We start from the raw sequence: 18483 nt of genomic DNA, 5'->3' as shown, positions 1-18483 counted from the left end.
CCGGCTTTTTACCCGACCCGGCTTTTTACCCCCCCACCGCCGCGGCTTTTTGCCTGCCGCTGCTTTTTCACCCCCGCCGCCGCGGATTTCTGTCCCCCACGGCTTTTTACCCCCGGCCGCCGCCGCGGCTTTTTGCTCCCCTACCGCCGCGGCTTTTTCACCCCCGCCGCCGTGGCTTTTTGTCGCCGCGGCTTTTTGCCCCCCCCCACCACCGTGGCTTTTTACCCCCCCCCCACCACCGTGGCTTTTTACCCCCCCCACCGCCGTGGCTTTTTCACCCCCCCACCGCCGTGGCTTTTTCACCCCCGCGGCGGCTTTTTACCCGCCGCCGCCGCCGCCGCAGCTTTTTCACCCCCGCCGCCGTGGCTTTTTGTCGCCACGGCTTTTTGCCCCCCCGCCCCCGCGGCTTTTTGCCCCCCCCCCGCCCCCGCGGCTTTTTGCCCCCCCCGCCCCCGCGGCTTTTTGCCCCCCCCCCGCCCCCGCGGCTTTTTGCCCCCCCCCCGCCCCCGCGGCTTTTTGCCCCCCCCCCGCCGCCGCGGCTTTTTGCCCCCCCCCCGCGGCTTTCGCCCCCCGCGGCTTCCCCCCCCGCGGCTTCCCCCCCCCCCCGCGGCTTTTTCCCCTACGCCGCCGCGTCTTTTTGCCTGCCCCGGCTTTCCCCCCCCCCCCCCCCCCGCCGCCGCGTCTTTTTGCCTGCCTCGGCTTTTTGCCCCCCCGCCGACGCGGCTTTTTGCCCTCCGCGACTTTTTGGCGCCCCCGGTGCCGCGGTTATTTGCCCGCCGCGGCTTTCTCCCCTCTGCCGCCGCGGCTTTTTCCCCCCCTTATACTCTTCTTTCTCCTACTCTTTCCAGGATATGGTAACCAAAACTCTACTACTTCTACGAGATTAAAAATTTTAGCTTCCATACATAAGTGAGAACACGTAGTTATATGGTGTTCCTATTTCTATGCCAGGCTTATTTCACCTAACATAATGCCCTCCACTTGCATTCTTGTTGCCACAAATAACAGGATTTTGTTCTTTATTATGACTAAATAATATTCCATTATATATGTATGTCACATTTCTTTATCCATTCATCTGCTGATGGACACTTTTGTTGATTCCATATCTTGGCTATTGAGAATAGTGCTGTAGTAAACATGGGGGTGCAGGTAACTCTTTGATATACTGATTTTCTTTCCTTTGGATATATATTGAAAACCATATGATTAAATTAATAAACAATAAAAGCATTTGGCAAAATTAAATATTCTTACATGACAAAAAACTTCTCAACAATTTAGTATAGAAAATATATGCCTTAACACAAAGGACATAAAGGACAAATCTACAGCTAAGATCATACTGAGTGTGGAAAAGGTGAAAGATTTTACTGTGAACAAGAAAAAGATTTTACTGGAACAAGAAAAGGATGCCTATTCTCACCAATCATATTTCACATAGTGAAAGTCTTAGCCAGGACAATTAGGTGAGAGAAAGAAATAAAGGACATCTGAATTGGAAAGGAGACAGTCAAATTGTCCCTGTTTAAAGACAATGTGATCTTATACATGGAAAAAAATAAGACTCTACCAAAAGCTTCTTGGGGTGATACATGAAATTAATAAAGTTGCAGGATATAAATCAACATACAAAAATCAGTAGCATTTCTATATATTGATAGTAAACTAGCTGAAACAAGAAATTAAGAAAGCAATTCCTTTTACAATAGCTACAAAAATGTACTTAGAAATAAATTTAACCAAGGAAGTAAAAGATTTCGACAACAAAAATGACAAATATTAATGAGAGAAATTAAAGAAAATATAAAAAAGGAAAGACATCCACGTTTATAGATTGAAATAATATTCTTAAAATGACCCACTATCCTATGTGATTTACAAATTTAGTACAATCACTAGCTTGTATTTTTAAAAGCACCTTTGCTGCATATTCTTAAGATATTCAATGACAATGCCTGGATTTAAGTTTGAGGTATTATTATATCTATTTTATACTGGGCACAATATAATGTTATCAGAGGTAACGGTTTTGATTGGTCCTAGGTCATACAGTAATATATACATTGTGATTTATAGACATGCTATCTTTTAATACTCAGGCATTTAGAAAGTTCATTTAGACAAAGTTATAAAAACTTGCCTTCCTTTCTGCCTATATCACCTAAAAATCCTAATTTAAGAGGTAATAACATTTTTTATTTGATATACAATTTATCAACACAATAAAAATCTAACAATTATCTGCAGAGTGTGAAAATCTCATCAGATTAAGGAACACAAAGACATCTTTTTCATATTTTGAATGTAAAACTGTTTTGGAAACTGTTATTTTTAGAAACAGTTAAAAACATTGTTTCATTAGTTTTTCATGTAAAATTGTAACAACCAGCATGAAATACCTGTCATCACAGAAGCATGGCATATTCGATTCCGAAACATATTCTTTGTAAGTTTTAATATATTTACGTATTATTTATACTTAATTGTAACCCATAATGTACAAATATTATTTTTCCTTCAACTCTTAAGAATATTCTTAAATAATAAAACTAAAATTAATGAATTATAATTTTTGTTGGTTGGGAAAAAGACACACACGTGACAGTGCATCACTTCACCTCATCACCTCATCATTTCATCTCATCATTTTATCTCATCATTTCATCTTATCCCATCTCATCTCATTTCATATCATCTCATTTCATCTCATCATTTCATCAAATCTCATCTCATTTCCATTTCATTTTCATTATTTCATTTCATCATTTCATTTCACTATTTCATTTCATTTCATCTAATTTCATTTATTTCATTGTCATTTCATATCATCTCATTTCATTTCATGTCATATTTTTGATATCATTTTTCATATCATTTTTCATCTCATTTCATCTCAATTCATCTCATCATTTCATCTCATGATTTCCTCCTTTCTTTTCAACATTTCATCTCATTTCTTCTCATCTCATTTCAATTTTATTTCATTATTTCATCTCATTTCATTATTTCACCTAATTTCATTATTTCATCTCATCTCATCTCAATTCATCTCATCTCATTTCATCTCATCATTTCATCTCATCATTTTTCATCTCATTTTTCATCTCATCATTTAATCTCATTTCATTTCATTTCATCTCATCATTTCAGCTCATCATTTCATGTCACATCTCTTCATTTCATCATTTCATTTCAACATTTCATTTCATCTCATCATTTCATCTCATCTCATCTTTCAATTTCATTTCAATATCATCAATTCATCATTTCATTTCATTTATTTCATTATTTCATTTCATTTCATCTCATCATTTCATCTCATTTTTCATCTTATCATTTTTCATATCATCATCTCATCATTTCATCATTTCATCTCAATTCATCTCATCATTTTATCTCATTTCATCTCATCATTTTATCTCATTTCATCTCATCTCATTTCAATTTCATTTCATTATTTCATTTCATTTCACTTCATTTCATTTCATCTCATCACTACCTCATCTCATTTCATCAAATCATTTCTTCTCATCTCATCTCATTTCATCATTTCATCTCGTTTCATCTCATTTCATCTCATCTCACCTCATCTCATCATTTCATCTCATTTCATCTCATCCTTTCATCTCATCGTTTCATCTCATCTCACCTTAGCATTTCATCATTTCATCTCATCATTTATTTCATCTCATTTTATCTCATTTCATCTCTCAGTTCAATTTCCTTTCATTATTTCATTTCATCTCATTCATTTCATCTCATTTCATTACATCTCATCATTTCCTCTCATCATTACATCTCATCTCATCATTTCATCTCATCATTTCATCTCATTCATCTCGTCATTTCATCTCATCATTTCCATTTCACTTCCATTTCATTATTTCATTTCATCATTTAATTTCATCATCTCATTTAATTTCACCTCATTTCATTATTTCATTTCATTTTTTTCATTTCATTATGTCATTTCATTTCATCTCATTACATTTCGTCTAATTTCATTTCACCTCATTTCATCTCATCATTTCATTTCATCTCATCATTTCATCTCTTTTCATCTCATTTCATCTCATCATCTCAACTCTTTTCATCTTATCTCATCATTTCATCATTTCATCTCATCATTTCATCTCATCTCGTATCTTCTCATCTCATTTCAATTTCATTTCATTATTTCATGTCATCTCATCATTTCATCTCATCATTTCATCTCATCACATCTCATCATTTCATCATTTTATTTCATCATCTCATCTTATCATTTCATCTCATCTCATTTCAATTTTATTTCAATTTCATTTCATTATTTCATTTCATCTCATCAGTTCATCTCACCATTTCATCATCTCATCTCATCATTTCATCATTCATCTCATCATTCATCTCATCATTTCATATCATCATTTTATCTCATCTCATCATTTCATCTCATTTCATCTCATCTCATTCCATCATTACATCCCATTTCATCTCATTTTATGTCATTTCATGTCATTTCATCAAATCTCATCTCCATCATTTCATCTCATTTCATCATTTCATCTCATTTCAACTCATTGCATCTCATCTCATCATTTCCGTTTCATTATTCCATTTCATCATTTCATTCATTATGTCATTTCATCTCATCATATTTCATCTCATCTCATTTCATCTCATCATTTCATCTCATTTCATCTCATTTTATCTCATCTCATCATTTCATCTCATCATTTCTTCTCATCTCATCATTTCCATTTCATTTTCATTTCATTATTTCATTATTTCATCTCATTTCATTATTTCATTTCATTATGTCATTTCATTTCATCTCATTACATTTCATCTCATTTCATCTCATCATTTCATCCATCATTTCATTTCATCATTTCATCTCATCTCATCTCATTATCTCATTTCATCTCATTATTTCATCTCATTTCATCATTTCATTTCATCATTACATCTCATCATTTCAACTCATCTCATTTCAATTTCATTTCAATTTCATCATTACATTTCATAATTTCCTTTCATTATTTCATTTCATTTCATCTCATTTCATTATTCCATTTCATCTCATTTTTCATCTCATCATTTTTCATCTCATTTCATTTCATCATTTCATCTCATCGTTCATCTCATCTCATCATTTTATCTCATTATTTCATCTCATATCATCTCATTTCAATTTCATTATTTCATATCATTTCATTATTTCATTTCATCTCACCATTTCATCTCATTTCATCTCATTATTTCATCCATCATCTCATCATTTTATCTCATTATTTCATCTCATATCATCTCATTTCAATTTCATTATTTCATATCACTTCATTATTTCATTTCATCTCACCATTTCATCTCGTTTCATCTCATCATTTCATCCATCATCTCATCATTTCATCTCATTTTATCTCATCTCCTCTCCTTTCAATTTCTTTTCAATTTTGTCATTTCGTCTCATCATTTCATCTCATCATTTCTACTCACCATTTCATCTCAAAATTTCATCTCATCATCTCATCTCATCGCATCATTTTGTCATTTCATCTCATCATTTCATCTCATCTCAAGTCATCTTATCATTTCATCTAAGTGAAATGATGTAATGGAATCATGAAATGAAATGGATAGGATGCCCTCAGTGATGTTAAATTTAAAAATTGTTTCTTTTCATGTATGCATTTTTATATTTATATGTATTTAAATTTACTTATATTTATTTTTACTTATTTTTATTTATATTTTTCTTATTTCTTTATTTATAGACAAGGTCCTGTTCTGTGGCCTAGGCTGGAATGCAGTGGTGCATTCACAGTTCACTGCAGCCTCGAGCAAACCTCCCACCTTAGCCTCCCAGGTAGCTGGGACCCCAGGTGCGCACCACCACACCTGGTTAATATTTTATTATTTGCAGAGATGGAGTCTTGCTATTCTGCCCAGGCTGGTCTCAAACTCCTGGGCTCAAGCAATCCTCCTGCATTGGCAACCCAAAATGCTGGGATGACAGATATGAGCCACAGTGCCCAAACTATTTATTTATTTATTTATTTATTTAATAAAGACAAGGTCTCACTATGTTGCCCAGGCTGGTCAACTCCTGGACTCAAATGATTCTCCAAACTTGGCCTCTCAAAATGTTGGGATTACAGGTATGAGCCACCATGCCTGGCCTAAAAATAGTATTATATTTTTGTATCATATAATTTTCAATTAGGTAATATGAATATTCTGGACAGGAAATACACCCTTAATTACATATGAATAAACATTTGTTACACTGAGAAAAATCTAATAGAGCTAAAATTAAAAATTAATTCAGAAAGGTCATTAGATACTGATACATTCTTACGTTTATACATTCTTTCATATATTCATATATCCTTTTAACAGTATCAATGGTTTGGAGTTATGTGTACAAAACCATGACCTATATGTAATACAACTAATAACAGGCACTGACAATTCAAGGCATATTATATACAAAACTTTAACTTCTTATCAAAATATTTTGTTTTTTTCTTTCTGTTTTGGCAGATACTATGAACACAACATTCAACTCACAGACACCGTGGAGCCCTTACTAAGCATAAAGTACTGTGAAAGGCCAGGGCTAGGACAGAACTGAGACAGGGCCAGGGATAGGACAGAACTGGGGCAGGGTCATGGCCAGAGAAAAACCAGGGGCAGGGTCACAGCCAGGGACATGAGAGGACCAAGGCCAGGGCCAGAAGCAGGGAAGAACCAGGGCCAGGGCAGGGACATGGCAGGGCCAGGGCCATGGCAGGATCAGGGTCAGCAGAAGGCCAGGGCAGGGCTAGGGTAGCACAGGGCCAAGGCAGGGCAGGGTCAGTGTAGAGCAAGGAACGGGCCAGGGTATGGCAGGGCAAGGACAGGGAGATCCAGGGCCAGAGTCAGGTCCAGGACATGGACAGGGCAGGGCCAGAAACATGGCAGGACCAGAAAGGGGACAGGGCAAGGGCAAGGCCAGAGAAGGACCATGGAAAAAACATGGCCAGGGAGGGTCCAGGGCAAGGGCAAGGCCAGGGCAGAACCAGAGCCAGAGCAGGCCAAAGGCAGGGCCAGGGCAGGGCAAGGCCAGGGTAGGGCGGGGCCGGTGTAGGGTGAGGGTAGGGCCAGGGCGAGTTCAGGGCCAGGGCAGGACTAAGATAGCACAGGGCTAAGGCAGGGCCAGGGCAGGGCCAAAAGGAGGGGCCAGGGCCAAGCATGGCCAGTGTCAGACCTGGGGATTGTCAGGGCCAGGGTCAGGGTCAAGGCTGGGCCAGGGACAGGGCCAGAGTAAGGGCAGGGCCAGGGAGAAAGCAGAACCAGAGAGGATCCAGAGCAAGGCCAGGGTCAGGGCAGAACCAGGACCAGGATAAGGCAAAACCAAGGCCAGGGCAGGGCAAGGCCAGGGCAGGGCAAGATCAAGGAAGGGCAAGGCCAGGGTAGAAAAGGCCAGGGTAGGGCCAGGCCAGGATAGGAGAAGGCCATGGTAGGGCCAAGGCCAAGGCAGGGCAGGGCTAGGGTAGCACATGGCATGGCCAAAAACAGAGCAGGGCCATAGCAGTGGCAGGACTAGCAACAGGGCTAGGGCAAGCGCTGGACCAAAGCATGGTGGGGACAATACAGGGCCAGGACAGAGGATGGCAAGGCAGGTCCAGGGCCATTTCATGGACTCAGTAGGCCTGGGGTCAGGCCAGGGCAGGGCAAAGGCAAGGCCAGGGAGAAGGCAGGGCCGGGGCCAAGGCAGTGCCAGGGCAGGGCAGGACCAGTGCAGGGCCAATGCAGGGTGAGGGCAAGGCCAGGGCATGGAAGGGCCAGGCAGGACCAAGGAAGGGCCAGGAGAGGGCCACGGCAGGGTCATGGCCAGAACAAGGGTATGGCTGGGGTCAGGAATATGGTAGGATGAGGGCTGGGCCCAGGCTGAGGCACGCAGGGCAGAGCATGGCCTGTGCAAGGCATGGCCAGAGCCAGGCCATAGAGATGGGAGGGCAACACCAAGGTAGAGTCAGGGTAGATCCAGGGCTGAGCAGAGTCAGGGCAGGTCCAGAGTCGAGGCAGAGCTAGGGCCCAAGCAGGGCCATGGTAGCACCAGGGCAGAGGAGGGCAGGGCAATGCAGGACTGGGCCATGGCAGTGCCTGGTCAACTCCAGGGCAGGGCCAGAAGCAGGACAGGGCCAGGGCCAATGCTCAGGCCAGGGACAGGGCATGACAGGACGTGCCAGAGCAGAGCTGGGCCAACGTTGGGGCAGGGCAAATCAGACCAGGACACCTCCAAGTCCAGCTCTGGCCCTGCCTTGGCCCTGGCCCCTTCCTGGCCTGACCTTGTCCCTGGCCCTGCCCTATCCATGCCCTGTGTGTTTGACCAGTGTTTTATAACCAGAATCCTACAAGAAACTTAAATTAGTTCTTTTTGTGCATTTTTAGTAGAGATAGGGTTTCACAATGTTGCCCAGGCTGGTTCCAAACTCCTGAGCTCAAGCCATCTGCCTGCCTTGGCCTCCCAAAGTGCTGGGATTACAGGAGTAATCTGGCCAAGTATTTACCTTCTTTATGCCTGTTTCCTATATTTGGAAAATGGGGATGCTTTAAGTACCTAGCATATAGAATTATTATGAGAATCAATGCCTCACATATTTACATGTTGATAAAATTATACTCATAGAACACTACTGGAAGCAAAGATAGTATTAGTTAAAATTTAGTGATTACTGCAAATATTATTAGTATTACAAACAACATAGTATAGACATTACTACTACTATAGTTATCTTAAAAATCTAAAATAAAAATTTTACGTAATAGCCTAAAGTAATCTCTCCTGCTCTGCCCTGGCTCAGCCCTAGTGCCGGCTCTGCCCCTAGTCCTACTACATCCCTGGCCCTGACCCTTCCCTGGTCCAGCCGCTGCCCTGGCCCTTCCCATCTTCAGGCCTTACCATGGCCCTACCCTGGTCCTGACCCTACCCTGGTCTGGTCCTGACCCTGGCCCTACCCCAGAGAAGGGGTATGGCAGAGCCAGGGAAGGGCCGGGGCAAATAAGGGACAGGACACATCCAAATCCATGAAAGGGCCAGGGCCATGACAGAGCCAGGGCGAGTCCTTGGCAGGGCCAGGCTCCAGGCCAGGACCAGGAAACGGTCATGGCAGGGTCACTGTATGGCCAAGGTCCAGGCCAAAGCCAAGGCAGTGGCAGGGTCAGCTCTGCATAAGGGCAGAACCAGAGCCAGTGATACGGCAGGGCCAGGGCCAGGGCCAGGGCTGTGCCAGGACAGAACAAGAGCAGAGCAGGGCAGGACCACAGCCAGGCCATAGAGAGAGTAGGGCAAATGCCAAGGCAATGCCAGGGTAGTGCCAGGGCTGAGGCAAGGTCAGGGAAGGTCCAGGGCTGAGTCGAGGCTAGAACCAAGACAGGGGCAAAGGCCGGGGCAGATCTAGGGCACAAGCGGGGCAGATCTAGGGCACAAGCAGAGCAGGCTAGGGCAGGGCAATGGCAAGACCAGGCCATGGCAGGGCCAGCCCAGGATAGAACAGGGCACAGGCAGGGCAGGGCCAGGGCCACGGCTGGGGCAGGACAAGGACCAGGACTGGGGTCCAGGCCAGGGCAAGGGTATGGCCAGGGCAGAGGTAGGGCCAGAGCCAGGGTCTGAGCAGGACCAAGGCAGGTCTATTGCAGGGCCAGGGTTCAGACCAGGGCCAGAGCAGGGCTGGGACAGGGCCAGGGCCAGAACCAGGAAAGGGCAATGTCAGGACAAGGGCCATGGCAAGACCAGCAACGGGGCTAGGACCAGGACAGGGACAGGGTCAGGGCAAGGGCCAGAATAGCATGCCAGGGTAGAGCCAGGCCAAATTAGGGCCAGGACAGGGTCAGGACCAGGGCTGGGCCAGGGTATGGCCTTAAGTAGCAAAGGCCCAGGGCCAGGGTCCATACCAGTGCCAGCGCCGGTCCAGGGCAGACGCAGGGCCATGGCCAGGTCTAGGACAAGGCTGGGGCAGGGCCAAGGTCTGGGTCAGGGTCAGCACAAGACCAGGACAGAGCCAGGGGAGGGACAGGGCCATGGTAAGACCAGGTTAAACCATGGACAAGACACCTGCAAATCCACTTCAGGGCCAGGGTCAGGGCAGGGCCAGTTCAGGGCCAGGGCCAAGACAGGGCCAGGGTAAGGGCTGCCAGGGTCATTGGCAGAGCCAGGGCCATGGCAGGACCAGGGTCAGGAGCAGGGGTCAATGCCAGGTCAAGGCCACAGATAGGACTGTGCTAGGGCCAGTGTGAGGGCCAAGGTGGGGTCAGGGCAGGGCCAAAGGGAGGGCAGGGCCAGGGCAGGGTGGAGCAGGCCCAGGGTAGCACAGGGTTAAGGTAGGGCACGACCAACCAGGGCAGGTCTATGGCTGGGGCCAGGGCAGGGCCAGGGCCTGGGCAGGGCCAGAGCCAGGGCACAGCCAAGACAGTGGCAGCTCCAGGGCAGGGCCAGGGTTAGGACCACAGACATGTCCAAGGCCAGTGCCAGGGCAAGGGCAAGGGCAGGGGCAGGGCCAGGGTCATCTAAGAATTAGGGACAAAGCCAGGCCCAGAGCTGGGCCAGGACAGGTACCTGGCAGGGCTAGGGTCTGGGCCAGAGCCACGGCAGGGCCAGGGCCACAACCAGGTCTGTGCTATGGCCAGGTCCAACACAGTGCCCAGGTAAGGCTAGGGTGAAGGCCAAGGTAGGGCCAGGGCAGGGTCAAAGCCAGGCTAGGGCCAAGGCAGGGCCAGGGCCAGCAAGGCAGGGCCAGGAAAGCATAGGGCCAGGGCAGGGCAGGGCCAGGCCAGTGCCAAGACCTGGGCAGGGCCAGGGCCAGGGCCATAGACACAGCCTGGGCAGGACCAGGTTCGGGGCAGGAGCAAAACAAGGGCAAGGACAGTACAGGTTCTTGGCACAGCCAGGATCCAGGACAGTGTCAGGGCAGGGCCAAGGCAGGGTCTGGGCCATGGTAAGACCAGCAACAGGGCTGGGGCTAGGTCAGTGACAGGACCAGAGTCAGGGCAAGGGCCAGAGCAGTGCAAGGCCAGGGGAGGGCCAGGCATTTCAGGGTCAGGGCCATGGGAGAACCAGGGCAAGGTCTCAAGCAGGGAAGGGCCAGGGCCAGGACACGTCCAGGGCAGGGCCATGACAGGACCAGGGGCTGCATTAGGGCAAGGGCAGGGCCAGAACAAGGTAAGGGTCAGGGCCAAGGCTAGGGTAGGGACAGGGCAAGAAATATGGCAGGACCAGGGGCAATGCCAAGGCCAAGGCTGAGTCAGGGCTGAGTCAGGGCAGGGCAGGGCAGGGCATGGTATGGCCAGTGCAGGACAGGACAAGAGCCGGTCCACAGAGAGAGCAGGGCTGATGCCAAGAAAGAGCCAGGCTAGTGCCAAGGCTGAGGCAGTGTCAGAGCATGTCCAGGGCAGGGCCGGGGCCACGGCCAGAACTGTGCCAGGGCACAGCCAAGGCAGGGTAGGGCAGGGAAATAGCGTGGCCGGCTCAGTACTGGGACAGGGCAGAGCAGGGCAAGGTGATGGTAGGGGCAGGGCAGAGACAGGCCAATGCAGAGCTATGTTACACGGGGGCCAGGACACCTCCAAGTCCACTTCAGGGCCAAGGCTATGGCAGGACAAAGACCAGGGCCAGGGTCAGAGCCAGGTCTGTGCTGGGCCTAGCGAAGACTAGGGTGAGGGCCAAGGTAAGGCCAGGGCAGGGTCAAAGGCAGAGTAGGGCCAGGGCAGGGTGATGACACATCCGGAGCACAGCAGGGCAGGGTGATGGCAAGACCAGGGGCAGACCACTGCCAGCTCAGGGCCAGGGAAAGGCCAGTGCAGAGCCAGGAAAGGGTCTGGGTCTGGGTCAGGGCCAGGAACAAGGCAGAGCAGGGCCAGGGCCATGGCAGAGTCAGGGCAGGTCCTTGACAGGACCAGGTTCCAGGCCAGGGCCAGGGCAGCAGCAGGGGCAGGGCCTGGATAAGGGCAGGGCCAGGGATATGGCAGGACCAGGGCTAGGGCCAGGGCCAGGCCATAGTGAGGGCAGGGCAAAAGCCAAGGCAGGGGCAGGGCAGGTCCAGGGCAGGTCCAGGGAGTGGCCAGCACCAAGCAGGGCCAAGGCACAACCAGCGCAGGGTAAGGCAGGGCAATGGCACCACTGGGCCATGACAGGGCGAGGTCAGTGCCAGGAGAGGGCAGAACAGGCAGGCCGATGGTGGGGCCAGGGCAGGGATGGGCCAAAGCAGGGCCAGGACATTTTCAAGGCCAGGTCAGGGCCAGCACAGGAGCAGGACCATGACCATTGGCAGGGCCAGTGCCATGACAGGACCAGGGTCAGGACAAGGGGCAGGGCCAGAGCCAGGGCCAGAGCCAAGGTCAGGCCAGTGCAGGTTCGGGGCAGGGCCAGTGCCAGGGCAAGACCAGGGAAGGGACAGGGTAGCACAGGGCCGAGACAGGGACAGGATGGGACCAGAGCAGGACAGGGCCGAGAGTCCAGGTAACAGTAGGGCAGGTACAGGGCAAGGCAGGGCAGTACAGGGCCAGATCCACGGCAGGCACAGGGCAAAGCCAGGCCCATTGCCAATGCACCAGCCCTCCCTACAAGGCTCCTACCACCTGGCCACTGCTGCAGCCCGTCCATCGCTGTAAGCCTGACTCCCAACCCTGCCTGCAGCCGCCTGCCCTCCTAGCGTGGCCGCTCTCCTACCGTTCTGGTGCACTGCAGTCTCTGTCACTGCCACCCACCCGCAGCGAGGCGAGCCATGGTGTTGCAGGCTCTAGGTGTCTCCTCCTCCTCCTGGCACAGAGCAGCTGGGCGGGCAAAGCCAGAAAAGCCTAGAGGAAGTTGTGAGGAGTGGAAGCGTTAGAGCCTCAACTTGTCATGCTGGCCACTGGGTGGCAGGGGCCAGTTTCAGCAAAGGCACTCACACCCACCCTCCAAAGTCCAGCCTCTCCTTTTGGCCCAAGCTGGCCGGGAACTGGGGTCTGGGGTGGGTGCTGGAGACACCACAGCACCCAGCTCCCCACTCCACAGGAACCATTGGGCCCACCGGGGCTGCACTCCTCGGGGAACAGGAGAAGCAGACAAATTCAGACCCAGCCAGCCCTCCGCACCCAGGTGCCAATTCCTGTTCCGGACACCTCCACACACAGGGCCCTGTCCCCCGTGGTGTCCCCAGGGGTGCCTGGCAGCCTCTGAGGCACAGACCCAGAGTGCACAGGCCCAGGAACCACGGTGGGTGTGGGGGCTCTGCCATGCTCAGGATTCCCATGCAAATGCTGCGTGCCCTGCCACACTCCAGTATGACCAAGAGTGGTTCGCCCTCTGGAGTGTGGAGTCAGGGAGAGGAGAACCACTCCTTCCTTGGATGCCAACTCTGTTGACGGCCGCCAGCAGTGCAGCCCCTGATAGCACCGAACTCGCCCCCGCTCCACGGCTAGTCCTGCCCTCAATAGCGCCCCTCACCTCCGTCCCCCAATGCCGCCAGTAGCGTACACCCAATATGCCCTAACCTGTCCTCCTCCATGGGCATTGCAGCCCCAGAAAGCACCCATAACCCACCCTCCCTGCCGTGGGCAGTGCAGCCCTGTGCAGTGCTACCAACCAGTACCCCTAATGCAGGCAATGACACCCTGGATAGCGCCCCCAACCCACCCCACACTGTGAAAGGTGCAGCCCTGGATAGCCCCTGTCCTACCACTCTGGTCATGCTGCAGTCTCTGTCACCGCCACCACCAACTACAGTGAGGCAAGCCAGTGGGCCGCAGGCTCTAGCTCCCAGCAGCCAGGCATGGAGCAGCTCTCCCTGATGGCTGGCTCCTACCACTCTGACCACGCTGCTGTCTGTCTCCGTGGCCATCTTCTTTCACTGCAAAGGAATAAAACTAGGTATCAATAAGAAAAGTAATTTCGGAAACAATACAATCACATGGAAGTTAAACACTACCCTCCTGAATAAATGACTAGCGGGTCAATGAAGATACTAAGACAGAAATTCAAAAATTTCATGAAACAAAGGGTAATGAAAACACAGTATACCAAAACTTGTTATGCAGAAAGCAGTACAAAGGCGGAGGTTTACAGCTATAAGTGCCTACTATCCAAACAAAAGAAAAACTTCAAATAAACAATACATCTTAAAGAACTAGTAAAGTAAGAACAAAGTAAACCAAAAATAAGAAAATAAATAAGATCGTAGCAGAAACAAAATTGAAATAAAAAACACACAAGATTAAACGAAAAGTTGGTTTTCTGGAAAGCTAAACAAAATTGACAAACTTTTAACCAGCCTAAGAAAAGAGACAAGATTCAAATAAATAAAATCAACAGATTAAAAAAAGGAGACATTACAACTAATACTTCAGAAATTCAAAGGATCATAACTGGCTATTATATGCCAATAAATTGGAAAGCCTAGTAGAAATTGGCAAATTCCTAGATGCATACAACCTACTCAGGTTAAACAATGAAAACATCCAAGACCAGAACAGATTAGTAACAAGTAATGAGATTGAAGCCATCAGAAAAAGTCTCCCAGTAAAGAAAAGCCCAGGAACTGATGATGTCTTCACTGCTGATGGCTTCACACCAAACAATTTAAAGACCTAGTACGAATCCTGCTCAAACTATTTTGAAAAACAGGAGGGAATACTTCCAAACTTATTCTATGAGACCATTATTACTGTGATACGAAAATCAGATAAAAGCATCAAAGAAGAAAACTACAGGCCAGGATCTCTAATATTGATGCAAAAATCCTCAACAAAATACCAGTGAATCAAATTCAGTAATACATTAAAAAGATAATTCATCATGATCAAGTGGGATGTATCCCTGGAATGCAAGAGTCACTCAACATACAATGTGATACATCATATCAACCAAATAAACGACAAAAACCGTATGATCATGTCAACTGAAACCAAAAAAGCATTTGATGAAATTCAACATCCCTTCATGCTATAAATCCTCAAAGAAACGGGCACAGAAGAAACATACCGCAACAAAATAAAAACTACAGGAAAGACACCCACAGCTAGAATCATATGGAATGGGGAAAAATGGAAAGCTTTTCCTCTAAGATCTGGAACATGATAAGGATGCCCCCTGTCACCACTGTTGTTTAACATAGTACCAGAAATCCTAGCTAAAGCAATCAGTGCAGCCCCTGATATGGCCCCCAACCCACCCTGCCCCCTACCACCAGCAGTGTCGCCCCCGCCAATAGCACACCCAACATACCCTAACCGCCCCGCCTCCCCGCACCATGGGCATTACAGCAGCCCATAGCGCCCTCAACCCAAAACCGCCACCCCCCCCACAGCCGCACAGTGCAGCCCCAGATAGCACACTTAACCCACCTCACTGTTGCCAGCAATACAGTCTGGGATAGTGCCCCCAACCGGCTCTCCGCCAAAGGCAGTGCAGCCGCGGTTTGAGCCCCCAAACCGCCCCCCCACGATGCAGGCAGCACAGCCCCAGATAGCACACCCAACCAGCCACCCAAGACGGGCAGTGACGCCTGAGATAGGGCTCCCAACCCGTCCCAGGCCACCAGCAGTGCAGCCTGGATAGCGCACTTACCCCGATGCCTTTCTACACTCTGGCTGGCTGCAGTGTCCATCGCTGCCACCAACCACAAACATGGCTGCAAACAGGAAGGATTTTATTCACCGTCGATGCGGCCCCGAGTTGTCCCAAAGCGAGGCGGTGCCCCAAGATCTGTGCGGAGCAGAAGGCAGCTCCGCCCTCGCAATGCTCTCCGGGTCTGTGCCGAGGAGAACGCAGCTCCGCCCTTGCAAAGGCACACAGCGCCGGTGCCGGCGTGGCGGAGAAGCAGACAGCAGCGGCGCGGCGGGCGGCGGCGGCGCGGCGGAGAGGCGCACGGCGGCGGCGCGGCGCACGGCGGCGGCGCGGCGCAGGCCCAGGCTCCACTCCCCAGCTGTGAAAGGGTAAGAGCTGAGGGTGGCTGAGACTCGGGGTTGTTCAGGGCGGGGTGGGCTCTGGACTCAGCAGGCCCGGTACCCAGGTCAGGGCTCCAGGGGAGGCCAGGTGGGCGAAGGCCAAGAAGGGGCCGGGGCTGGTCAGGAAGGGCTCCTGGTGACCAGAGCACTTTGGGTGAGCCAGCGTGGGAGGAAGGTGGGCTGGATGAGCCAGGGAGGTGCCGGGAGGGGCCTTGGCAGAGGTGACCACCTCCATCAGCCCCCAGGCCACTGAACCCTGGGTATCGAGAACCGACAGGGGAGGCTGCAGACAGAGGAGTGGAGGCTCCCCGGCTTTGGGGGCTCTGAGTAGAAGCATCTAGGGGGTCCCTCAAGAGGCCCCCAAACGCTTCCCCATGGTGAGAAAAGAAGGCGCAGAGAGGGGCACGGCGCCGGCGCCAGCGCAGAGGGGCGCACAGCAAGATTTGCTGTTATTTCTTTTATTGCCCCAAGTGTACTTCATCTTGGTAGATTTCTATTGGCTTTAAAAATGTGTGTGTTTTGCTGTTGGGGAGTGGGGTGTTATACGGATGTCACATTTTGCTGGTTGACTGTTCAGATCTTTTGTAAATCCTTGCTCCTTTTCTGCCTAGTTTCACTCTGTCACTTACACTGGAGTGCGGTGGCACGAACATGACTCACTGCAGCCTTGACTTCCTAGGGTCAAGTACTTCCCCTGGCTTAACCTCCTGAGTAGCTGGTACTATAGGTGTGTGCCGGCACACCTGGCTAAATTTAAAATTTTTTGGAGAGATGGGGCCTTGCTATGTTGCCGAGGCTCGAACTCCTGGCCTCAAGCTATCCTTTGTCTTTGCCTCCCAGAGTTCTGGGATTACAGGCATGAGCCACTGTGCCCGGCCTCTGCCTAGTTTTAACGGTTGCTAAGAGGAGGATGTTGAAGTAGATGTCTTCTTGGTGGGTTAATCGTTTTGTCATTAAGCAGTTGTTATGGTCACTTCCTTTTCACCCCATTGGTGAAGGAGGGGTCCCTGCCCTAAAGTGTAGGAGATGGCTGAACACGACACCTGGCGTGGATGGATGAGATTGACAGCAGTGTTTTGGTCACATATACCCACAGCTCAGAGGAGGGCACTGCATGCCACACAGGGTCAGATGGGCACCGCACTCTGTAGCGGAGTGAGGGCTGCGGGCTGAGGAAGCAGGCAGGCTTGGTAGTAACAAGAGCACACAATGACCAATGGTTCCCGAGGGGGAGAGCAATTGGCTTGTTTGAATAAATTCATGGGCTGGCAGACAGGTGAAGTGAAACTTCTTAGGCTGAGGTGCAACTGTTCTGGCTGATAAAAGAACTAGCCAGGTGGGGAGCCTTTCCTGTTGGGTGGCGGGGTAGGGGGTGTCTGGTAGAAACAGGAAAACCCACGGCTAGGCCTTTGGGGCCCTGTGAGGCTCAAAGATGTCAAGGCAGCATAGGAAATTTTAGATCTTAAAATTCAGTGAAGACCCTCTCCAGCTCTGGTAAATTATTTTGCTTGAAGTCTACTTCATGAGATATTAATATATTCACTCCTGCTTCCTTAAGAAATTAATGATTTCACAGGATATCTTTCTCCATTCTTTTACTTTCAACCTACTTAGGTCCTTAAGTGAGTTGGAAGTTTCTTATGAACAGTATTTAGTTGGACCATGTGTTTATTATAGGCTCTCCATCAATCTGTCTTTTGGTTTATTTAGACCATTTACATTTAAGGTGCTTATTGTTACATAATTGCTTATGTCTGATGTTTTTATTATTTGCTTTTTTGTTTCCGTTTTCTTTCCCTCCATCTTGATCTAGTTCTGTATAATGTTGTTGCGTGTATCTCTTTGTATAGTCTTAAAGTGTTTGCTCTGGATGTTACAATATGTGTATTGTAATATAGTAGTCTACTGGTACCAGTATTTACCACTTCAAAGTGTGGAAACCTGCCTTGCATTTATGTCTCTTTACCTTTTCCACTTGTATAAATCACTGGCTTGAGTAGTACGTGGTGGTATAGTTTTTGTTTCAGTCGTCAAATGTGATTTTAAGAACTGTGGATTGTCTCGTGTATGTATCCACATTTCTGGTCTTTCCTTTGTCCCTCCTCCCATAGTCCCATATTCATCCCTTCTGCATAAGAACTTTCTGTAGCCATTTTTTTATTTTGATTTTTTTGTTTTAATTTTTTGTATTGTGGAAATGACAGAACATATTTCTGTGGCCACTTTTTAGCATTTCTAAATCGACCAGTGACAAATTCCTATATTCTCTTCCTCTGAGAATGTCTTTATTTCTCTCTTCATTTCTGAAGGGTAGTTTCATGGGATATAGAATTTGCAGCCGACAGTTTTTTTGTTTGGTTGGTTTTTTTGTTTGGTTGGTTTTTTTAAGCACTTGAAAATGTTGTGCCACTTCCTTCTGGCCTCCATGGCATTTGAGTTGGCATGTCCCTACAGGCATTCTGCCATTTTTGCTGTTTTTAGTTTTGAAAGTTTAATCAGTGTGGCTTTCTTTTGGGATACTTTGAGGTTTGC

General features: G+C 48.5%; 1 protein-coding gene and 1 pseudogene across 1 annotated transcript; both read right to left on the bottom strand.

Moving 5' to 3' along the window:
• LOC112204357 (uncharacterized) overlaps positions 1 to 15661 on the bottom strand; it is a 77759-nt pseudogene extending 62098 nt beyond the window's left edge.
• Positions 5529 to 7866, bottom strand: LOC129135958 (uncharacterized). Its single transcript, XM_054658209.2, has one exon. The coding sequence runs from the start codon at positions 7856 to 7858 to the stop codon at positions 7229 to 7231; it is 630 nt and encodes a 209-aa protein (XP_054514184.1). The 5' UTR covers positions 7859 to 7866; the 3' UTR covers positions 5529 to 7228.
• Positions 15662 to 18483: the final 2822 nt, after the last annotated feature.

The sequence above is a fragment of the Pan troglodytes genome, chromosome 11 (genome assembly GCF_028858775.2).
Source record: "Pan troglodytes isolate AG18354 chromosome 11, NHGRI_mPanTro3-v2.0_pri, whole genome shotgun sequence".
Classification (NCBI taxonomy): domain Eukaryota; kingdom Metazoa; phylum Chordata; class Mammalia; order Primates; family Hominidae; genus Pan; species Pan troglodytes.
The sequence above is the reverse complement of the archived record's forward strand: the minus strand, read 5'-3'. Positions and strand labels throughout refer to the sequence as shown.

Bases quoted from the DNA above. Each gene is read 5' to 3' on its own strand.
- LOC129135958 (XM_054658209.2), bottom strand. From the start codon at position 7,858: ATGACCCTGCCGTGGCCCTCTCCTGGCCCTTCCTTGGTCCTGCCTGGC.